This window comes from Chionomys nivalis, chromosome 24, assembly GCF_950005125.1.
Source record: "Chionomys nivalis chromosome 24, mChiNiv1.1, whole genome shotgun sequence".
NCBI classification, from domain to species: domain Eukaryota; kingdom Metazoa; phylum Chordata; class Mammalia; order Rodentia; family Cricetidae; genus Chionomys; species Chionomys nivalis.
The window spans coordinates 5,202,645-5,227,830 of record NC_080109.1 but is presented as its reverse complement, the minus strand read 5'-3'; the positions used below and the strand labels follow the sequence as shown (position 1 = coordinate 5,227,830).

The window sequence follows — 25,186 nt, the reverse complement described above, 5'->3', positions numbered from 1 at the left end:
CCCTTTCCCTCATCTTTTATCTCCTTTGCCATGGCATCCTAGCCTACTCTAACCCAGACTTCTGATTTTTATTTTCTTAAGTATTACACTTGCAAGGTCATTTTCTGTATATGTGTTGCTTTAATTGGTTAATGAATAAAGAAGCTGCTTTCAGTCAATGGCTTAACAGAGTAAAGCTAGGCTGAAAAAGATATATATAGAGAGTAGGCAGAATCAGGAGAAGGCATGTAGGCGCCCACAGGAGACAGACACACTGGAACATTGCCTCTAAGCCACAGAACCATGACCATACACAGATGAATGGAAATGGGTTAGCTTAGGATATAAGAGTTAGCTAAAAATATGCTTAAGCTATTGGCCAAACAGTATTGCAAATAATATAGTTTTGGTGTGATTATTTTGGGTCAGAGAGTCCAGGAAACGAACGAGCAGCTTCCGTCAACAAGGAGGCAGCCATTTTAACTTTTCTTCCCCATTTCATAAAGAATTGCTGTTTGAAAATAGGTGTTAGTGTTTGGTGTTTCGGTGTGGTTTGTCCCGAAAACGCAGTCCAGGAGGGAGCCCACACTGTGCGGTAGTTCACTTCCATGACGGATATAGGGACAGTACATTACCAACCTATATCCGAATGGCATGCAGCACACTCGGGCAATCTTACTCTCCAGTAACTTGATTCTTCCTCCACAGTGACTAACGTCATTTTCTGAATACTATGGCCTTCACCTGCTTCTCATTCTCAAACCCTATTCCAATTATGTTGAACTGTGGAGAGAAAGACGTCGCCCATAGAAGTTTAGTCACCTGGAGAAAAGCCCAAGTCTCACAACACATTTGTCCCCTGAACGGACAGAACAGAGCTGGCCACACTTTTCTCAGCCTTCCCATTCATGCAGTGTGCTAAGGGTACACCTCCAGTTTCCTTAAACACATTGGTTTCCAGAATCATGCATTATCCCTCATCAACACACTCCCGATAGGCTCTATAAAAACTCGACTTCTTGATTATTTTCTACCTCAACTAAAGAAAGTAATGAGAAGAGTGGAGGAGAAAAGAAGAAAGGGAAGGAGGAGATAAAAACAGAAGAGGAAAATACTTCATCAAATATTTTGTTCAAATCATCATCCCATTTTTTTCTATTCCCTTCTTAGGAAATGCTTTGAGAAAACAATCTGTCCTGGCATATTAACCTTCTTCACTAAGTGCTACTTTTTGCTCTGTGCCTGTGAGTGCCACCCACAGACTCTGACAGACTCTGACTCTGCTTGGGCAGGGCTACCCTTCCTACACAGCCATCTTCCAGTTCCTTTCCTGTTTGTCTTATTTATAGCGTTTTCCAGCATCTGACCATCCTATATGAACATTTTTCATCTGTTTCCTGTAACTATCCTCTGCACCAGAACAGATGCTTCAGGGAAGGGTAGCTCTTGCCTATTACCCCTGAATTCTTATAGACTATGATTGGGCTTGGCTTATTGAAAGGGCAAGAAGAAACAATGAAGGGATAAAGAAAGAAGGAAGAAAGGAAGGAAGGAGGGGGGGGAGGGAAGGAGGGAGGGAGGGAGGGAGGGAGGGAGGGAGGGAGGGAGGGAGGGAGGGAGGGATGAAGGATTAGAAGAAACTTAAATTTCTGACAACAAAGGGCTGGGCAACTGTAGCAGAACATCTCCCTAAAAGGTGCACAAATCATGCTCATGATTAAAAAAATAAGTGAAAAGATATAGTTTTGCAGCTAAGTTTCCAATTCTGGTCAATGAGAGCAGTTGAACAAGTGCATTACCTTTAAAAGTGAAAGAAGGGCTAACCACAAGGAAAGGCAGCTGACTCCATTACTTTCACAAGATTCTATTTCATGGATCACTTAAAAGTTGTATTATATTCCTATCAAAAAATTATGTTGGTGTAAGAAAAGAATTGCTGAAGCTTAATAAGAAAGGACATAGCAGGCTGCATCTGCCTCACTGTGTATCTGTTTTTATTAGCCCACAGTGAGAAGCATTAATTTTCTTTCTGTACACTATTCAGTTTATTGCCAAATTAACTCTTAACACTAATTCCTAGATCTCTGAATAGGTAATGGAACTTAAATTGAATAAGTTGGATATTAAGAAAATATTGCGATTCATATTAAAATTATAGTAGCTAAAAGCCAAGATTTTCATTAAGTCAGCTTACTCTCATTACTGGGAGGCACCCATGAAGCCACCCACTAACTGTTTCAGAGGACTATAAATGTGAGCGAAATGCATTGGAAATCTGATTAGGCTGAAGCTAAAAGCGTTCTGATCCACACAACACAACCCCATTGCTACAGAGCATGCTCACTGGGCGGAAAGTCCCCTCAACCTTGCCCAAATGCTCAAACCTAAACAAATGTTCAGTTTATTGTCCTTTTAAATTAAAATGCCCAGTCAGAAACACAATTCGGAGCACACAGATAACAAGCAGCCTGTGATGCAGTACCCGTTAGCTTCTGGTTTGCATTTCCGGTTAATTTGTTTCCCTCAACGAGTGTGCTCACAATTTTAACTGGAGAGTGAAAGATTTCCATTGGTTTCCACTGCTCACTAAAGTAGATATAAATTAGTTTGGAGAGATGGTGATGTCTGTGTAACTGTCTTCCTCCTCTGAGAAAAACTGCTGCGTCCCTGCTCTGATGTTCTGTTCTGTGAACTCTCTCAGCTGAGTTAGGAATTTATTCTTCAGTGGGGGGCCATTTAGCTTAGTGCTTCCCAGCATCGCCACTGCCACACTCACACAAGAAATCTGGGAAATCATTTTTATGGTCCATTTTCCAAATGCAAGCTTTATTACATTTTAAGTGTCTATCTATTGAGGCTCATATTTCAAAGATAAAATGAAATACTCATTTTACATGTTTGTTATATCCAGTAACATCATGCCATGGGATAGCGTGATCATGGGTACCAGAAGATGGCATCTCTCACACCAGAAAAAGGCGGCAGAGAGGAAAATGTTTGTGTTTATCTCACTTCCTGCATTACAAATATAAAAGAGGATACCATGAATACAATGTAAGTTTTTGTAGATTGCCATATGGTGCCATGGTTTTTTACACACATTTTCTACACCTTGAAAACATAGAAAATTGTATTTAAAACAGAAATACTCACTACTTTTACTCACTACTAGAATGTTTTTAAGTCCTATAGATTTCATCATTTTCAATTTGTTGTGAAACTTGAAGCTCTTTGGGAACAGTTTAGAAAGCACAGAACTTGTATGTCAGAAAGCAGTCCTGGGCTCAGACTTGCTTCTTGCTCCTCCGGTGTCTTGGGGTGGTTACCAGAGTTTTATGTGATGCTTCTTAAGTGAGGTCCTCAACCTGTGGGTTTTGACCCCACGAGCATGCAGCCCACACCCTGCAGATTTTACATTATGAGTCCCAACAGTAGCAAAAGTATAGCCATGAAATAATTTTATGTTTGGAGGTCACCACAACACAAAGAACTGTGTTAAAGGGTCGCAACATTAAGAAGATTGAGAACCACTGTTGGATTTAGAGAAACAAAACAGTGTCTGTACTGTGTTAGCAGGGGCTGAACATCAAGCTAATGGAAGAGAGCGCACGTTCTCCTTATTCTCTAGTTGTGATACGGCAGTTATGAAAAATCCAAACACACAAATTATTGTATTGTGACTTTGTAGTTATTGAAAAACCTTAAGCCACAGATGTTTTTCTTTGATTTTATAGGTGAGGATTACAGGTCTTAAAATAATCATTTTTACACAGTGCTCCAAAATTTCCCTACCAGGGAGGAATTTGAAGCCAGCGCTCTGTGACTCTGAGATAATGACCTGACTTTCCAGTTCACCTGAATTGTCACTATGTAAAACAGAAAATCTCAAATCTTATGAAGTCTTAATAAATTTATAAGAAAAATTTAGGAAGCCTTTTATTCTAGTTCCTCACAACGCGTAAGAATCAATAGAGACTCAAGGAAAAAGAGCAGTGGGTAAAAGTGCAGTGAGCCTAGAATTATTCACGGAACTTAATTTCACATTCACCAGCACCCACCCCCTGGAAGAGCTGTCTGTGATAAGGTCATCTCTAATTTACTGTAAAGCATCTTGAACATGTGCCCTTTGGAACTGCAGGGCACAGAGGCATCAAACCTTCATGAAACTCTATGTCTTTGGCAGTCACACCAGCGAGCCACAACTCCCAAGACGGAAATGGGAGCTCAGCAGGAAGAAGCCAGAATTAGCATCTTTCATTATTTTCCTTGGATAATAAAGATATTCTCAATGAATATGAAGAAAGAAAGACTTATTTTTAAAGGAACACATTTAAAACACACATATGTTTAAAATCATATATACATTTACATTTATATGGCTAAAATATAAAGATTATCTGTTGCTTTCAGTACAAAAATCTTACTTAAGGAACAAGCATCTCCCATTCAGGGGCTTGGGATTACGTACTTACAGATTCTATCCTCAGTAAAGCGAATTATGCAAATTAACACAGCAAAGGAGATTCAGTTTAAAGCAAGGTCTGGATTTGATTCAGCCACAGCAAGGACTTGTTCGGCGGCAGAGTGCTGAGTCAATCACCTTCCTCCCTGTCTCTGTGCACAGTTCCTTAGCGATAACAACTTAGGAAAAAGCCCCGGCTGTCTAGGGTGATGACTCTGGGTTTGGTTTCTACACATGGTGAGCAGAGATGCCTACCCACCAGTCCCTGTAGAGGCCATGGGTGAGAGCAGAGAGCCAGCAAAAATTAGAAATATTGATGTAGCTTTTACCAAGGGCCCAACGTGGCCCTTCATATGATTGCTGAAGCTGAGATTTTTGGAGAAATTTTGTTGACCTACAAGTGTTCTTCAGAGGAAGAATTGAATGAATGCAGCTGAGCACAGATGTCCTTAATTATAATCATACATATGGATAATTCATTTAAATGGCACAACATAGATTTATTTGAAAATACTTTTCTTCAGGATATGTAATTTTGGCAAGATCAGCTTGGTTCTTTTGTTGTTCTTGTTTTTACATATGTCTGTTTTAACTACAAAGTACACGGGTTTAAATGCACCAAGCTTTGAGGTGCTGTAAGTTATTTTAATATTTGCAGTAGTAAATGCTGGGGTGTAGCTGAGCCTGTGGTCAGTTTCAACACCCACAACACAGAGTTAATTCTGCTAGGCTCTCAGAGCACTATTTAACACACGCTGCTAATTACCGAACTGAAAAAGATTATACTATTTTCAGACAGGCCCAATAATTCTCTTAGGGCAGCAATTAAGGAAGTTGGAAAAACGTGTGTTAAGTTGGCTCCTGAGTAAAATGAGGTTCTTGTGTGAAAACTATTATTTAAAGTGCCACACAAATGTCCGTCCCTGGTGGTGGTTTAGATTTTTAATGCTGGCCGGACATGAAAGACAGAGTGGAGCAAAGGTGATTATGTGGAAAGGAAGCATCCAGAGGCAGGCCTTGCAAGGGGGTGACACTGGGAAAACAAAATGTATGTTAAAATGGAAGTAGTTGTCATTATTTTTGTTCTACTACCAAGCGTACTTATACTCTGTCTCCTTTTAAAACCTTTAAGAGAGGTGAAAGATCTATTTTCCACTGTCCCTTGTAAATACAGCCAGGTTAAATTATTACAGCTTCCTGGCTTATCACCAGAGTAAACAGCTCCTGGTTCTTTGGCTACCCTTGATCAGAGGAACGTAGCAAATGCTTGTAGCAGGGACTTACAGCAAATTCTATAGCAACAATAATCCAGTATTTTCTTTCTTGATAATCTGATAATTAAAGTTCTTACTTATTTTTTTCCAGGTCATTATTGCTCTTTCTATAAAAGTCTCCCATGAGCCTCTCTTGTGCAAACACTATATGGTTGAGAATCAGTACCTGTAAGAAAGTGCATGCTTCTCAGGAGCTTGCATTTCTTTAAAATCTGAACGTAGCTTTCAATTGCACTCATTGGTCAGTTAGACATAAATGGCTGTGACTTCTGCAGTCATTATGTTATAAAGAAATTAAGGAAAAGGTGTCAAGGCATTGAATCCCTACCCTGAGGCATAGCCACAGTTCAGGCCCCATACTGGTCTGCCTGTTCAACAGAATCCAGTAATCACCAGGGAGTCCAACAGATCAGCACCTATCTCCAGGTTGGTATAGACTCTCACCATGTTGGAGATGGAGCTGAGAGCTTCATCCTGTGCGGTCAGAACTCCCTGACTCTGCACAGTTCTCATGACAGCTCTGTCCAGTTCTCAGACTGATAGAAGATTTCTCTGTTTTCCTTGAGTGGAAAACTTTCTGTATACTTTTTCCAATACTTAGAGACTCTGATCCCCTGCTCTTTGCAACTTACTCAATTTCGGGTTTCAAAGTCTCTTCTTTTTTCCAAGAAGTCTTTCTCTTCCACAGCCAGTCCTGCATGTCCATCTAGGAGACACCTTCCTCTGCATGCACATGCAGGAAGCTCTTACTCGCAGCCTTTATGCTTCAGTCATTATTTTATGTGCTTTTGATGGACCAACCAACAACATATTGACATTTAATTTCAAAATGGAGATAAAACTAACAACATTGAGAATAAATTCGTTACAAATACATGACAGAGGAGGTCAAGAATAATTTCAAAAGATAAAACCAATGTCTTAAGCAGAAGCACTATGATGGCTCCTCCCTTGAATGGAGTAAAGGCTATGGTTTAGAGAGTTGACCTCCAGTTTCAATGAGGGGATACCATTTGTACAAGATTGAAGAAGCACAATCTGCAGGCTTACTTCTGCAGGGATATAAGGAGAAAATGTTCTAGCAGAGGAATAGTTAGTGTACGGGGCCCTTAGGAGGGGAAATGTCACGTGTTTAAGGACTAAAATGGAGGAATACAGTTGAAGTGAATTTGGTGATGGAACCTTGCCAAGAACTAAGGTCACATGTGAGGTGAAGAACATGAGCAATTCCTATGTCAAGAAAATGACAAGTGCAAAAGGATCCTGGAGCTTTTGCAGAAGAATCACAACACACTCTAATTACATTTCAAAGCGAATAAAATATAGAAGGCATGGGAGAAAGGGGAAGCAGAAGAAACAGTTCTCAAGATAGGATCATAATAGGGCAGAGAGTGGGTGGTGGTTGGGTTTGGGTTGGTTGCAGAGCACAAGACAAAGCATGGTGACAAGTAAGACAGAATGAATGCATTTACTGCCAGGTTGGATAATGTTTTCTTATTGACTGTTGTTAACCTTCAACTGTGCCTAATGTATAAATTGAACTTCATAATCAGAAAGTATGTATATAAAAAAGTACAGAGTGTAGGATAGAGGGAACTTTTGTAGGTAGAGACTGCTCATTTGTTTCCCAGCCATCCAGACCTGAATGATACAACACTTGCTTGGCCTATTAGCTCTGGCTTTTTATGAACTAACTCTTCCATCTTAAAGTAACCCATTTGTACTAATCTATGTATCACCACAAGGCTGTAGCCTACTGATAGGTGTCTTTCTCCTTTGGCAGCTACATGGCGTCTCCTTGACTCTTCTTACTTTTCTCCTCTATCTCTGCTTGGAATTCTTGCCTTGCTCTATTCTGCCCTGTCATAGGCCCAAAGCAGCTTCGTTATTAACCAATGGTAATAAAATATATTGACAGCAAGTCCCACATCACCTCCCCTTTTCTGTCTAATTAGAACAAGGAGGGAAAAGAGAGAATGGGAGAGTGAGTACGTGGAAAGCAAAAGTTTGAAATGCCTTTATTTTAGGGAAGGGAGTTGGGAAAAGGAGCAAACCTTTATTTATTTTTATGCTTCTGTAATTATTTAATCGCCAGTGTAGCCTGTAGTCAACAGCTTTGTTTGAACTATGTAGACAAGAACTACTGACCCAAAGTCAGACAGGAATTCAGTAGACACTATTGCAGAGTTTAGTAAGCTCTATGGTTTCTGGTATCCACTCAGTCTAGGATCATGGGGCCCTCTCTTGTAATTATCGTCTTTTGATCTAAGGACAACAGTAGCCATACTACTTACAAGGAAGCCATGCCCTTTTCACAAGTTCCAAATGTTTTCTTAAGACAGCAAGAGGAGGGGAGAGGCAGGGAGGGGAGCAGAGAAAAATGTAGAGCTCAATAAAAATCAATAAAAAAAAAAACAGCATGAGATTTGCAGTTTTCTATTTGTCATGCTGGGGCATGACCTTGTGTCTTCACAAGATGCTCTCTCCCAAATCTCCTTCCTTTTCTTTTCTTTCAGTTTTAGCTTCATGAAAAGAATATTCAGGGGTCCCCATACAAAAAGCCTTCTAAACTTCCTTCCCGCATTTTGTTCTAATCGTCTGTAGAAAAAGGGCTTGCTCACTTGACATACATTGTCCTTTATTATATTTGTTCATTGACATATTTATGTTTTCTTTTAAAGTGTGCATTCTCAAAGTCAAAGTTTATACTTCTTTCATTTTTGTTGCATGATTCATTTTTCGGACCTCTAGTACAGAAGCAATATGTATCTGGATTAGAATAAACTCCAGCCCAGAGATGACTTTCCCCTAAAGGCATTCAATGATCTCTATGAACCCTCTGGGGTAAAATAGAGGAATTGCAACATGTTCAACTTGGAATTGTCCTTAGCAACTGGATGAAATTCCCTGTATTTTGGAGAAGGATAGAAGCCATGAGCCTTTATTAGAATCTATGGTTCTCACACTGTGCTAACATCTACTGAATGACATTTAGTCTTCACAACAGCTGGGAATTCACAGGCAACAGCTGGGAATTAAGAGCCTTGATTGTGATACATGGATGAGAACCATCATCTAATCAATGACAGATTCCAAATTTATTTTAAACCCATAAGCCTTCTTCTTTGTGGTATCCCACTATGAAGAACAATAATAAACTCTCTGACAATTGGCTGAAGCAGCCAAAAGGATGATATTGTAGAAGGAAAAAAAAAAAAACAAAGAAAAGGCACCTTGGTTATTCTCAACAGATTAAAATCTGGGACAAAGTTTCAACAAAAATTTAAATGAATGTATTTCTGGGATACCTCCTTCCCCATGAGTCATGAGATAAGACACATGAAGGCAAATGATGATGTAGATTCTAGGAGAAAAAATTCAAACTCATTTTTTTTTTTTGTTTCTCACGGAGGCAGTATGGGGACACCACAATAAGTTCATGAAGAATGTGAAGAAAAAATTGATTTAAGGTTTCAGAGGAATGCATTCTCCATCACACATCCTAAACAGCATCATTTATTAAGCCACAGAAGCTTAAAGTTCAAGGAAGGGACGAATGAACTGTGAACCATGCATTAAGCTAGACAGAATCATGTCCCATGACAACAAGTGTCCCGTCTCATTCTCAGAAGCTCTGTTACATTACAGCACTGTACAGGATCACATAACAGACAGCCTAAATTTTCAATCAAGGTCACCAAACAGGAACACTCTTACCTTTTAGAAAAAAATAAGGTCCTTTCTCACATCTTACAAAATGGTTCTCTGAAATTAACTTAAAATTAAAGGGATCTATTTATATACCCCAAATATAGAACTTTAAGCTTTCTATAGTTTATCTAGTAAACTTTCATAACCAGATACAAAAATATAGTCACATTTCCACTTTATGTGTTGGTGTGGAGGTCCTTCTGTGTATGTGTTGCTTTTATTGGTTTATAAAGAAGCTGCTTTCGGCTTAACAGAACTTAGTCAGGCTGGAAGAGCTATAGAGAGAGTAGGTGGAGCCAGCGAGATGCCATGGAGCCACCAGAGGAGAAAGACACAACTGCCAGTCAGAACCTTGCCAGTAGACCATGAGCTTCATGGTAAAATATAAAATAATGGAAATGGTTTGAAAGGTAGCTAGCAATGTGCTTAAATGATTGACTTAGCAGTGATTTAAATAACATAATTTCTGAGTGATTATTTTGGGTCTAAGCAGCTGGGAACAAACAAGCAGTCTCCCCCAACAATGCGTGATCAACTAGTTCCTGATAACTTTATATATTTCATAACACACAAAGCACTATTATGTTTTCAGCTATATATGTATATAAATAAATATATATCACCCTTTCTCCTTCATTTAACACATCTCCAATTTCATAAAAAGACCATTATGTGTACCCCAAATCTTTTGACATCAGTATAAAAATACTGCCTTAATCAAGTCTGAATCTTAATTCTACTCTCAGTAAGTTCAGCAACAAAGACCAAATACCCTCATCAGCAGAAATATCCGACTTATGTAGCAACAGTGTGTGTGCATGTCTACACACTATACAGAGGAAGAACTCCGTGCTCAAAGGCACACAGGACTTCACGGTGAGGCATTTCAGTCAGCTTTCAAGGATTCTGCCTGACTCTGTAGATAATATGTTGGTGTTTCTGTTATTAAAGTAATCATGTTTCTATCAGCTTTCTGACTTGCACATGCCACTCACGATCAACTATCTTATACATACCACACATTTACATGCCACATGTAGGCATTTTATGTGTGCCCTTATGCTTGTTATCTAAACTGTATGCAAGGGAAATGATTGAAGATGGAAAAGAGTCCATATCTATTATTCTTTCTATAATTTATTTGTAGGCAGATATTATAGGTGACAGCTAAAGAGCCTTCTGCTCTTTGGGTCTTAAGTTTAAAAACTGATTCCCCACACAAGGCTTCCCAGGACATATAATTTATGGTTTTGTCTGCCATCTGTTCCATAGCTGTCTGTTCCTTCCCAAAGTGTGGGCTTTTTATTTTCTTTCCTCACGGTAATTCCTCAGAAATCAGTCCTTTGATTTGCCATCAAAGTCCCTACTTTAGATCCCACACAATATAAAAATTCCAATAGACAGGTAAATGAATGAAAACATTGTAGAGATGCAGAAGAACACTACAGTAACACACCATGTATCTTATGTAAACAAACTAAATACTGAAATGCATTCATCAGTCTGTGTGCTCATAATCCCTTGAACTGAACACTATTCCTTCCAGTATGTTCTAAGCATGTTCTTTCCCTTAATGCAAACCTTAATTGTCGCTGTGTGCGCTCCGGGATATTCTTTCTCTTCCAGTGTTGACCACCTTTCTATAAATTTAGACACCAGGGAGTCATCGTAGTCCACAATCTGAAATCCAGAGACATTTGCACCTCCAAACTGAATTTTCAGCAGATCTCCATCAGTAAATCCCTAGATATAAAACACACTTGTGTTATCCCTCTGCAAGTTAACCTCTCCCGTGTCTCTACACAGTGTCTCTTTACAGGTTCAACACACACAGGGAAGATAAAATGCCTATGTAACAGGTTTCACATACTTAACCGCCAATGCTTCTCACCACACCTCATTCATATTGACATCATGGTGGGTCCCTCGTTGATTTGTTTACTGACTGATCATCTCATGCAAAGCTCACAGAAATATCTGCATAGAAGTTTTCTCTTGTACTGAGACAGCCCCCATGTGTCTGGTAAGGAATGGTCTCCTTCAATGAGTTTATTGTGGAGTACAGCCATATGTTTTCTTATGGAAAATATCGATCAAACTATCCTCAGTTAAACCGATCATTTACTCACCTGATAAAAATATCTTTAAAATGAGGAGGAAGAAGCAAACACTCAATCGTTGTTCTTATTTAACAGAAATGCAATTTCACATTAAACTTGCAACAGATTGAATGTAATAATTGAATTTGATCCAATAGTTACAGCTCTGGAGAGACGTTTGGGTGATTAAGGGAATGTGTTAAGCTCTTGGACCCAGGTTCCCCCTCAATAGCCACACTGGGTGGGTCATATCATCCAGCAACTTCTCTGATGCCCCCTTCTGACAAGTACAGGTATTGCACTAATGAGCACAAACCCACACCAACATGTTAAACTTCTCATGAGTCCAAATTGTGGGCTATGATGAATTCAACTGAATTTCCTTTTTATTTTTAAGTCAAAGAAATAGAAGATTTAGATGTGGCTGGTATAAATGCATTCACATTTTAAATGTATTCATTCCACCATACACAATGATTAAATAGATCCCGAATTAAGCATGGATCTTTTATTTGCTGTTAGTATTAAAAATACAAATTATTATACTTTGTATTTGGGCAAAGAGTGATTGCTTCATGTCAGCCCACAAATGTGTTCCAATGGAAATGGTGTTAAATGGACCCTGGGTTTCTAGGGTCCACGTGAGGCTCATCTTTTTGCTGAGCTTTAAGGCCTGTGGGCAGGGGGTGGGGCCACGGGCCTTTTTCCCTTAGATTTGTTTCTTTCTCCTGTGTCACTTAGAAACTTCCAATCTTCTCTGCAACTCGGTACAGTGTGTGTGTGTGTGTGTGTGTGCGTGTCTAAATTCTGGGGGCAAAGTGATGTGTGACTGGAGGGAGGGCTTGGAGTTCTGTGCAAGGACTTTCCCTTTCTGTTAGTTGTCCAGTTTTATCTGCATACTTCTCTGAAAAGTCATATGAACTAGAAGTAATGTTTGTGCTTGGTGGTTCCCTTTGTTGGGTGTGTGGGGAGGGTACTTGGGTGTCTGTTTATTCCTCTCAAAGGACTTTGAGTCAAGGCTATTGTACCGAATACTCTCCTTGATGCACCTAGGTGTCTTGGGACCCATCTGAGATGTTCAGCTGATGCTTGGTCCATAAGAGTCCCCCTGTTCTAGATAATGATTTATGTCCATAGCTTTTGTTGGCAAAATTTCCCTGAGAAAATAGAAGCTGTGCCATTATAGTCTTAGCTCAGTGACAAAAGTATTTGGATTCTGGGTTCAAAAATCTCTTCTGTCTTCTCTTATGTTGGAGGGGTATAGTGGAGTTTTCTGTAACACAGAGCCCCAAGGTATCAGATTGAACCCAAATATCAATGGAAGCCCATTCTTTCCTATACTTTCTTCTTGTGTTTTCTATTGCTCTCTCACAGGTTGTTGCTAGTATCACATTCTCAGTAATGTACGCATGGAGCCCATGCCAGGCCCTGCCTCTAGGGATGGAGGAGGAAGAGTGGGCAGCGAGAACAGGAGCTACCTGTCTGCTTCCCCTGTCATGTTTTCTATTCCTCTCTTTGCCCTGCCCCAAGCCTTGTCTTTTAAGTGCCCTAAGATAAAGCCTCAACTTCTTGCCTTCCTCGCATTTTTGTTCTCATTTTTTTCTTTCATTGGGTTTCATATAATTTTAAACACTTGTTTTCATTTTGCTGTGATTATGCAACACTTTCAACAGAAATCTTTGATAAGGTTTGATGTTGCACTAAATAAGAATCTGCATTTTCCAAATCGTTCTTACTGTACTCCTCTGCAAAGTTTCTATTTATAAAACAAGAGGAGAAACATGACGAGGAGAGAGGAAATGAAAAGCAAGAATAAGAGGAGGTGAAGTAGGAGATGGAAGAGGGGAAGACAAAAACGGAATGAGAGCAGAGAGATCAACACCTGACAACTCAGTTGGCAACAAACCACCAAATCAAAAGTGTCATATTGCTCAGGGAGATGTATGCACAAGGTTTAAATCAAGTGACTCATCACTAATCACTAAAATCTGAGCTGTTAGTACACCTTTAACACCTCTAGCATCATGGAACCTAAACTTCCTAAATGATTATCCATGAGTTAAATCCATGTGAATAGCAGAGATAAGAACGGGAGCACAAGATCCTAGAACCAAGTCTCACGGTATTATGGGCCAGTTGTTCATTCAAATCCTGCAACAATTTAATCACAGACTGAATCTGAAGAACCAAGACCACAATTAGCAATTCTTAAATAAATTAATCCATATGTGAGGGTTTTAAAGAATCTTTTACAGTCATCTCCTCTGACATGCATAAGTCAGAGAAAAAGCGTTAGGTTTCTGTTGAGAACTTGGAAGACGAAAACCCTTCAACAGCAGGAGGCACTTTTCAGATTTTAATGTCTAAATTCTCAGACCTAGCGTCAGAATCGGGACTTCTGCACTAACTGAACTGCCAGAGGTTTGTGAGGAGAGGACTCGAGGCTTTGGGAAAAGGAGAGCAGAGCCACATTCAGCGTCAGCGTGAATTTAAGGCTCCCAAACAGAGCCATGACAGGAGCATGGACTTGCTCACTTAGACAGCCCTTCCTTTGTCATGGCGTTACACATCAGCTCTCAAATTGATGAGACACCTTCTGTCATTATTTCTCAATGTTCCCACAGAATCTTCTCCATCTGGACCTTTACAAAGATTGCAGCTTTCACTGTGACTCTGTGCTGCTCACCAAATGGCACAATTCACACAGGGGACTTAGTGTGCAGACTGTTCTGGGCCTGGAACGCAGCTCAGTAGAATCACTGCAGAACCTCGTTTTCTGTTAACCCTTGTGTCTACAACAATCTTTTCCTTGGTACACACTAAGAGAAGAGTCCAGAGCATGGTCATAGCAGCTAGGAATCACACCACCGGAAGAGAGATTCCACCTTGGTTTTTTTTTTTTTTTTTGGTTTTTCGAGACAGGGTTTCTCTGTAGCTTTGGAGCCTGTCCTGGAACTAGCTCTTGTAGACCAGGGTGGCCTCGAACTGAGATTTCACCTTGAACAGCCAACTTTTTCCAGACTCAGGCCGCTCACTGATACTGACATGACTTTTTTTTCAATGAAAACACTATTTCTTACAAGTTTTGTTCTGTTTCTGTGTCTCTCTGTCATACCAGGGATGTTTTCTGAGGTACAAGCTGATAGATACTCCATGAATCCCAAATGAAGCTTGTATTTGCGTAAGTATGAAGCCTTTGTGTGGTCCTATCTATCACATGATCTAGAACACACTTGTTTTTGCCACCTCTTTCCCTTTTGTTCACCACGGTTTTCTGAGTTTGCCCATGGTGCAGAGATCTTTTCCAACAAACAGGGTCATAGCTACTCAAAGACCATGAAGAAAAAGCAAAGACTGTTTTGTTACTCTTTTAAAGTCAATTTTGGAAATAAAAACAAATGTCCAATAATCTAAGTTGATTGGCTATACTATAGAAAGAAAAATCACAAAGAAATATAATGAGCCAATCTGCTTTCCAATACGTAGTGAATTGACAAGAATCCTGATGACAACATGGTAAACTCTTAAGGACTCAGTTTCCATTTCATTGTGATACTTATACAATATGTAGAAAATCATAAATAAAATACTTTCAAGCCATTGATGTTACATGTTCTACAATATATAATTGATAATTTTATCGACATTATATTATCATATTTCTAAGCTTAATTTCTTTATAAATGTACATCAATTTAAGATATTATATACTAAAAATTCAAGTGAGAATGCACACAATAAGTTTATAAAACACGACAGAAAAATGCATAACTAAAGAGTTAAACTATATTTTTTAGATGTTTCCTTTAGTACAGAATTTTCAAGATAATTTTTGAGCAAATATTGTTGTAAAGATACTTTTAACACATCTAAAAACTAGAACTAATGTAAGTTGTAGATTAAGAAGCAAACCTAAAGCAACCAAATAAAATAATTAATTTCTCATCTATAAAATAATAATCAGACTATATATCAAAAATTCATTATGAATGATGATCATTCCAAACTAACACATTCAATTAAAAAGATTATGTAAGTGTGCTAGGGAGATATCTCTGCATTGCAAGCACTCATTAGTTTTTCACAGACCAGGGTTAAGTTCTCACCATTCAAATGGTGGCTCCTAACTACTGTAGATCCAGTACTAGGGGGTCCTACGCCCTCATCTGCAATCTACAGGTACTGCGTGCACATGGTGCACAGACACACATGCAGACAAACACTCATTTCCATAAAATACAGATAAGTAGATCTTAATAAAAGCTTAGTAGGTAGTAAAATAATGCCAATTAATTCACCTACCAGATTTGCAATGATATAATGGTACCCTTTAACATGTTTTCCAATAGTAATAACCTAGAAAAGAGAAACATACACATTTAATATGTATGAAGAACAACATACAAAATTACTAATGGGATGATCTGATCAGCAAAAGATGGAGTTTAGGGTTTTATGTTCTACTAGTCATGTTTAGTAAAACTTTTTTTATTAAATAGAATGCTTCTCACGAAAAGGTAATAACTCATTTTAGTACTTAGTAAACATTATCTATTAAAAAATCAACTACTAAATCAAAATAACTTCAATTTTTTCAATAATAAAAATATACCTATATTTTTGTGGGGAAATATTGATTCAAATATGTTTAATCCATAACAAGTCATAATTAATTTCTATCATTATATATCCTTGGCTTCACAATAAACAACCACCTAAAATAAACATCTGAAATCCCATAGCTATACATCTATATACAATAGGCATGAATTGAGTTTATAGAATGGTAAGGGGCACTAGCAATCACTTATAATGTTATTCTTGATACATTTATATCTTAGTTCAAATGAACATTACTTTCAGCTTTAGGCAACCACGTAGCCAGAAGCTAATTTCTCCTTATAAATCTGAGTCAAGCAAGATAAACTTACTTCTTGAGATAAGAGATTACTCTAGCAATGGTCATAGCATCTTTGGACATTATTGAGTCATATTTCCTTTCACTGACCTATATTACTGAATAGGTGAAGGTGAATGACCTTGGTGTAGTACAGTACAGAGATGTACCTGGTGATAAAGCCACTCTTAAGTGAAAATAAGTGAAAAAATGCATTTAATTCTCTTACCCACAAGCCTTCATAGCTCCCAAGCCAAAGTTCAGTGAAGTATGACTTACTTTCTTTTATGATTGGAATATATAGGGGGGAGTGCACCCTGCCTATCATTCCCAGAGAGCACTATACTGCATTTGGTACCACAGGGGAGAAACTGTTCAAATGGACAACTTCTGTTAAATTCATATACTTCCCAATGGATCATAAAATTAAACTCCTTAAGATGAGCCATGAAAGTCTATGGTCATAATAGAAAATAAATAAAACATAATAAAAAAGTGTTTTGTATAATAGTATACTTCTTTAAAGCCCTCAGGATGTTCTGTCTCCTCACTTGGAAATTTCTCCACATTGCCACATGAATGCACTATTAACATATGTGATGTAACCAATCTCAACCTAGTGGCCACCTCCTGGCTGAAGACTTCCAGGAACGCCCAGCACCTAAGACGTTGTCAGGCGATTGTATCGACACATTTGGTCCAAGAGCAAGGACAGAATTTCCAGAAAATGTTTTACAGAATACCATGCTGAATTTAGGGTTTCTGTAGGCTTCTGATACATTTCTACATCACACAGCTAAATTGCCTTTTCCGAGAAATCAAAACCTCCACGTTGAAGTCAGAAGCTTGAAGAAAAGATGTCCTCTTTAAGAGAAAAATATTCTAATTCTTCTTGGCTTAATCAACAAGCATTGTGTCCATAAATATCTTAAGAACATCTGTTGATTTTGCCCATTGAGCAAGCTATCATGAGAATGTCCCTGTTTTCCATCTGAGCATTAAAATGAACACTACAAATGATTGACGTTGTCCCTACTTCTGTTTACTGAGAAAAAGAAGAGATGAAATTCTCTAGGTTATAGTCTTTATAGATGTTAGTGCTGGCCATAGTCACCATTATAATTTTGCTTTACAATAGCAATTAGTATTATACAACAGAAAATTTATGCCAATTCCTAAGTGTTTTGATAGCAAAGCACGTCTTTAAATCTGAGCATAGTCAGAAATAACTGTCTTCAGGGTTTTATCAAATAAGGTTAAAATAGTCCTAATCTAATGCAGGCTAATTCTGATACTAATTTCCAGATGCCAGGATGATAAAGCGTTTCATCCCACCGCCATTCTCTTGCAAATACTAGTTGAGTGACTTAATAATAGAGTTCTCTTTTTCTTAGGCTGTGCCCTATGGACACCTTGTACCTCGTGGATTCTGTCCATGAAGGACATCCTAACCTAATCTAAACTGTTGCTTTCAGTCATTCTCTCTGAGAATAATCTGTTCTTTTCAGCCATGGTCCATGTTATGATGATGTCACTACAGCATTGACTTTCTTTGATGAGACTTGCCATGTTTTATTTAATGATGCTTCTTTAGTTATATTGTTTCTGCTGCAAAGAAAGCATTAAAGACTTGGAAAATTTGTATAAAAATAAGAGACTCAAAGGTAGCCCAATACTACCGTTTGCATTTAATTTTTATAAATAATTCCTCTCAAAAGATGGGTAGATCCTCATCCATCCATTACAGATTACTTACATAATTTAGATCTGATATGATCCACCCATACCCCCATGTGTTAAAGGCTTGGTCCTCAGTTTGGTGCTATTCGAAGGTGGTCCAAGCTTTATGACACAGGATATAGGAATTTAGGGCATTAGAGAAGTACCCTTGAGGGGTAGAGATACCCCGATCTCTTCCCATCTCTCCGTTGCTTCCCAGCTACACTGAGGTGAGCAGCTTCCCCCAACATGTACAGCTGTCATTAGATGTTGTCTTTCTCCTAGCTGGAAAATGACAGGCAGCTGGCTGTGCATGAGACCTTCTAATACAATAAGTCCAGACAAACATTTCTGCTTTATAATTTGGTTGGTAGTTTTACTTGTTGTAGTAGCAGAAAGTTGAGTTACACAGCTTTATATGCTATAGCTTTTCGTGTTGTATCTATATTAATCTTCTTCCCCTATAAGGAAGCTCATGAGACTCAAATCGCTGCCTTTCTTATCATTCTTTGCATCCCTCATGTAGATAATAAATGCTGACGACGCGATTTGCCATCCATTTGTGCACTCGTTTAGTGTATTAATAGAGGTATATATTTACCATATATAAATGTAAACGATGCTTTTTAGGTGACCTACTCCTTGTAGACTTACACAGCTATGATTAAAAACTTTGCTTCAAAGGTTACTTTTTATAGTCCCAGTTTGCTGTGCAATTTTCCTGTTCACGTTTTTGAAAGACATAGTTTTATAAAGGCTTTCGTCTGTGCTTATTAGAAAGAAGCAGGAATATTTAAATTTTTAAACCAGACCAGTGAATATTAAAATTCAGCTTTAATGAAAACCTCCTATGAGGTTCAAATGGGATTTTGGTGTGTGCATTTCAGCAAGAGGCCTACAGAAACAGCAATAATAAGTTCATCGCCTGAGACCAAAATCAAGATTTTTAAGTTGAAATTGTTCTCCTGCCTTGCATACAAATGAGTCTCTTACAGGTCACATTAGATTGATTTAGTTATTTAATTCTTTATAAGAACTCCATTTTTATTTCTTAAGGCCTATATTATATTATCAATTAAAGTTTCTAAACCCTTGTTTTTTAGAATTATTGTCCTGGTTACATTAGTGGATTTCAGTTTTTATCTCAATCGTTAGAAAGAGCATAAATGTGTATACAGCTGTGTATTTTCTTTCCAATCTTATATACTTTCGAGGAAGAAGCAACTTCAGTCTCTCTCTCTGCCTTTCTCTCCTCTCCTCTCCTCTCCTCTCCTCTCCTCTCCTCTCCTCTCCTCTCCTCTCCTCTCCTCTCCTCTCCTCTCCTCTCCTCTCCCTCCCTCCCTCCCTCCCTCCCTCTCTCCCTCTCCCTCTCCCTCTCCCTCTCCCTCTCCCTCTCCCTCTCTCTCTCTCTCTCTCTCTCTCTCTCTCTCTCTCTCTCTCTCTCTCTCATATACATACACACACTAGCTAGGACTAGTGAAGGATGCCTTACTAAGCAAATCATGAAGTATACTTGGTCAGTTTCTCTGCCTTAGCATTGAGGATTTGGTTTCTTGCTTTGTTACCACTTCATGGTTGTCTTATCATGAAAGGTCTTATCTAAAGGAAGTCAGTAAGATAAGAGCAGACAAAAGCATTTGCATGTCTGATAAAATTATTCTGTCTAACACCCAAATGAATACTGTTGACTTCCTATGTCATGCACGTGATCTGATTGTATTCCCTTCCTTCATATTTTAATTTTGTAGATTAAAATTTTAAGTAGATCCAAATTTTCTGATATGCATGCAGCATCAAAACATGCTTTTTACAACAAATGCCTCCTCTTTCTTATGCTGTAGTAGACTGTGGTGGTATGAAGAAGAATAGCCCCCATAAATCCAAGTATTTGAATATCTAGTCGCCAGGGAGTGGAATTATTTGATAGGACTATAAGTAGGAGGTGTGGCCTTGTTGGAGGTAATGTGTCTCTGGGGGTGGACTTTGAGGTTCCAAAAGCCCATGCCCAATCCTACCTCCCTCTCTGTGCCTGCACATAAGGATGCAGCTCTCCAGGATCGTGCCTGCCATACCTGCTACCATGCATGATGGTAATGGACAATGCATTCTATTGTAAGAGTTAACATGCCACAGAGTCTTTTCATAGCAATAAATAGTGACTAAGACACATAGGTATAAAATAGCATATGCTTTCTACATTGTAGTGAGATAGGTATAAACTCCAAACCAATTTACTGTTGCCTTAGGACATCGCACTTGTTTTGACCTAATTTAATCAGAATTAAGTCTAAAGTTTTCAACTCAGAAAAGCATGTAGGTTCAGGACAAAGCTTATGTAAAATATTAAAGCTTGGTATTATACATTGAAGCTATGAAATAATAGAACCAATCTGTCAGCATTATTGACAGCCATCTGCCATTGCTTACTGAAGCTAGGGATAATTCAATTGATGATCTTTGCTGCATTGTCCATGAACTATAAACCGAAACTGCAGTACAAGCATCTTGCAGAATGATGCTCGCCAATGCTGATGCTGCAGGCATAGTCTATATTTGGCAGAAAACAGAGAGGAACAAACCTGGTCCACAATGTCATTCACTTTATCCCTTTCACAGTCAAGGATTACGCGCCGTTCCTTTTTTAACTCCAGATCTTGAAAGAGCGATCGGTAGGTCTCATCTTTCTTGTCGTTATTAATGTTCCCCACATTGATAGCAGTCACCTGCCACTTCTTCTCCGCAGCAGAGTCCAGTACAGCTTGCAGTGTTGATAAACCTGGGAAGACAATGGGCAAGGAAGACCGATGAAGAAACTAGAGGATCTCAGAGCCGAAGTGAGAAATGGCCAGATTCATGCCCTTGAATTTAATGTGTTTGTTCGGTGATAGGGAGGCTGATTCTGACAGAAGCTATGATTTTTATCAATTTTTGCTTATGTTTGTGCCAGGCTTAAAAAAATAAAAGAGCAAAAACATATTGTCAAAGGAAATTTGGATCACATTCTTTGTAACTCTGAGACGTGTTTATTTGTAATATGCTGGCATACAAGATCTTCAGGATCTCCAAATTAAGTAAAATAAAAAAAAATTCCCAAGCATATCCAACTTTATAGAAGGTGAAATGGTTTTAGCTGTGATAGTTGCCATTTTGTACTAGTAACCCTGATGGAGTTTGTTTAGTACATGTTCACAGAGACTCCCTAAGCAGCTGCATATCACAGCCAGTGATCGCTAAGAGACATCTTAGCCTTTGCTGTCTCCAGCCAGTAGCACAGCAAGGGCTTTTTTTCTTCTTTTTCAGCCTTTTGTTATATTTTTGCTGTTGGAATTGATCTCATAGATATTAAATCATTTATCTATTAACCAGATGGTGGCAGCTATTTCTTTGGTATGGATTTATCTCATTACCTAAATATAAGACTATTTTTCTATTTGTTAATAACTTTTGTTATGGTGTGGTATTACTTCAACAAGTGGCCAGTGTGGTATTTAATTATACAATAACTGCAGCAAGTTTAAAACTTTAAGATCAACAACCAGGGTCGATTGTTTCTTAAAGAGCTAAATCTATGGTTTAGTACTACAAAAAATAGCAGATGCTCTTGCCTTCTGTATCTTTCTGCTGTCCTACAGAAGAAAAGTTCATCACATAGAAGAATAGCTTCGTGGAAATGCGATCTCAAGGCCCCATAGAGAATTCACTCTACACATCATTGTCATTCCAGAATGATCTGATCTGTACACTTCAAAATATACCCCAATCTGTTTTTATCTATATGGTGTGTGATTCACCTGATGTGAGCAGATCTATTTATAATCTAAGTTCAAATAGCAAATTTACAATGGTCAGAAAGGGAACAGCTATCTGTTTTGTCCACCAATATCTCAAGCTATAAAATGTAATTGACAATCCTATGGATTTAATGTTAGTCATAAGCAGGCAAAATAATTTAGGGTAATTTTTTTGATATTGGCAAACAAATAAATTTCCCAAAGAGGATATATGCTAACTAGTGAAGCTGCCATTCGTAGCTTTTTCAATAAAGATGAGGAAAATGCAGCATCAGTCAAAATCATAACGGAAATAGACTCAAGTACCTAGTGTTAATTTGAATTAAGCCCATGAAATCATAAGTAAAATAAGTATTAAGAATATTTGTTTCCTTTAAACGGGTTAGAACCAATCAACTATATTGAGAATATAAATTAACAAGAATCGTGGGATTGCAGAAGCATTTCCCTGCTTTTCCTGTGTGGAATATACTCAAGGTGGGGATAAAATCAAGTTTCTTTTTCTTTTAGCCATCATCCAATACATGTGAGCAAGCATCAGTTCAGAATCAACGCTGTGTGACATCCACTGAAGTTAAGGAGTCAAGGCAATGACTGTCAGCTATTCTGTACCACCCATGACACAGTTGTATATGCAGAACTGAATCTTATCACACTATCAATTTACAGAGAATATACGAATATATTGAGCCCCAAGATGTTCAGATCATCAAAATCCAGAATAGGAAGCAGATTCCATAGTAACAACTCTAACAAAAATATATCAAGTAACCATGATATATAGAGTTCATCTTTACCCTGCAAAGTAAAGAAATGTAACAATGTAAACAAACAATGGCATTAATGGATCTTCGCTAAGCATGACAGTGAGATAGATAGATAGATAGACAGACAGACAGATAGAAAGATAAATAGATAGATGATTGATTGATAGATAGATAGGTAGATAGGCTATATATAAAATAAGAAAATTGCATATTTTTAAAGTGTTATGTACTCTCAAATAAAAACCTGATAATGACTAGTATTTGTTTATAAAGAATTTCAGAGAGGCAACGAAATGCCAGATAAAACAACAAAAAATCTTTATGTAATAGTCATTGTGAGAGAAGCTAAAAGTTCCTGACAACCTGGGTGTGGTGCCATACTCTGTAATCTTAGGTCTGTTAAGGATGAAACAGTACAACCATGAGCTTTAGAACTAGTCTCAAAACAAGAGTTTGGCCATTTTTCTGATATAGTTTATAATAAAGATTAAAAGTAATTTGTTAATAGATAGTACATAAGAGTGTGAAATCAGAGCAGTCTGGGAAAGACTAACCAAAGCAGTCCCTCCTCTGCTCTTACAACAGAAGGTAGAGATAAACATGCATTTCTCAAAGGGTGACAAAGATCTCCCTCCACTTACACAATCTTCAGTGATAAAATCTTAGAATCCCAGCACTTGGGAGGCAGAGGTAGGCGGATCTCTGTGAGTTCGAGACCAGCCTGGTCTACAAGAGCTAGTTCCAGGAGAGGCTCCAAAGCTACAGAGAAACCCTGTCTCGAAAAACCAAAAAAAAAAAACAAAAAAAAAAACCTTAGAATCCACCACAAAGCACCTGTGAGGGCTGTTTACTCTGGGCAAATCCAATCCCCCCACCCCCCAAGTTGTAACTCAAGTAAGTACCTTTTCTGCTTCTCATTACCAATAATGGCAGAGCACATACAATGGGTTCCCTCAGCAATTCAACAATCACCAGCTGTTTGAAGACACGTTTTGTAACTACTCCATTGTCTTTTCTATCTTTCCAGACATGGGGGCTTCCAGTCACTTTGAAACAGGACTACAAATAAGGGCCATGCTTTCTCTGTTTTCTCATAGAGTAATCCTCAGGAGACTCCTTGACTCTATGCAATAAGATATTTTATTGCATTTTATTAAATAATGAAATTTTCACACCAAATATTTCAAGCACTAATATATTTGGCATTGTCTGGTCTTTGACAGATAATATAAGAAAAATTACATATAAATTCGCTTATAAATGTCTAAGTAGATTTCACCGTGATAAATGTAAGCCTAAAATTTATTGGCAGTTTACCATGTCACAGATATAGGGATGATATATAAAATAAAAGATAATGGATTTTTTTTAAACACCTAACTTCCAAACTCATTTATTCTCTGTCACAAGTAACGTGCACTCAACGTAGATTTTCCATTATTAAAATTCTTAGCATTAATGTCTTGGACACTGTGTAACCTGATACAAAATACTTCTTTTTAAAAGCTCAACTTCTCAAGTCATGCTCTATCAGCTCTGATACAGTTGACTGTGCATAACATCACATCACTCATTCACAAGCTGAGGGTTGATCTCACCCCAATGTGGCAGAGACTGTTGCCTCTTGCTCAGGAATGCTCTCTCTCACATTATTTTGCAGGGGTAGCCACAGACTCTGTCAAGATTGGCTACTCAGTTTCCTCCTTCCTCACAGCTGACAATCCTGAAAGACTTCTACTGACAGATTTCTTCACAGTTCATACAAGACTTTTAAAGTCGTGGGACAGACTCACTGCCTCCTTTGCAAAGGGGGGAGGGTGGGCAATGCGGAGGGGGCGGGCAATAGAAGGGGTGCAGGGGCGGGCAATGCTTTTTAAATTACACACTACTAAAAATACGTGTTCTAGCTCTGAAGATGTAACTAAAGTCTTCTCCCACAGCCCACGTCCACACTGCTGTGCTCTTGACCCTACAATGGAATTAGGAGAAAAAGCAAGCTGGGCTTTTCCCCTTCTCATATGAAATGGCACAGAGATTTCTTCATCAGAGCATGAATCCCTTCAATGAGATAGAAATGTGCGTGGGAATCAGAAGCTCTCTATAAACACTGGTTCACAGAGAGCTGTCAGTGAGCATGATTCAGGCAACCCAGATGGGTATTCTACTGCATCATGCCATCTTGCTTACTTCTTATTTCTGAATAGTTAACAAAACACCTTTATAAAATCGAAAGAAAAACTGAAAAAGCAACTATCCCTTTTCATCATTTTAAATATAACCTTAAAGCATTCCAATTATATTGTGAGTCCAAAATTAAGTTCCCAATTGCTATTTAATTCTTAAACATTTGGATTTAGAAAGAAACAGCTAGTTCAACATTGTTAGGAAGAGGCTTTGCATGCATGACCTAATTATAAGTTGACCATTTTGCGAGAATTCAAACATGACTAGCAGTAATGTTAATTTCATTTAGACCCACTATCCTTA

At 38.3% G+C, this 25,186-nt stretch overlaps 1 protein-coding gene across 5 annotated transcripts in view; it reads right to left on the bottom strand.

Annotated features, from left to right (window-relative positions):
- Gria2 (glutamate ionotropic receptor AMPA type subunit 2) overlaps positions 1-25,186 on the bottom strand; it is a 110,259-nt gene that overhangs the window by 23,679 nt on the left and 61,394 nt on the right. For all 5 annotated transcript variants that reach the window (XR_009056292.1, XM_057757255.1, XM_057757253.1 and 2 more), the window contains exons 4-6: positions 20,721-20,917; positions 15,828-15,881; positions 11,008-11,169 (exon numbers count right to left, since the gene is read on the bottom strand). Coding sequence is in view for 4 of the 5 variants with exons in the window: in XM_057757255.1 (XP_057613238.1) it covers positions 11,008-11,169; positions 15,828-15,881; positions 20,721-20,917 (413 nt within the window). In the remaining variant the exon portion in view is untranslated. The remainder of the gene's footprint in view (positions 1-11,007; positions 11,170-15,827; positions 15,882-20,720; positions 20,918-25,186) is intronic.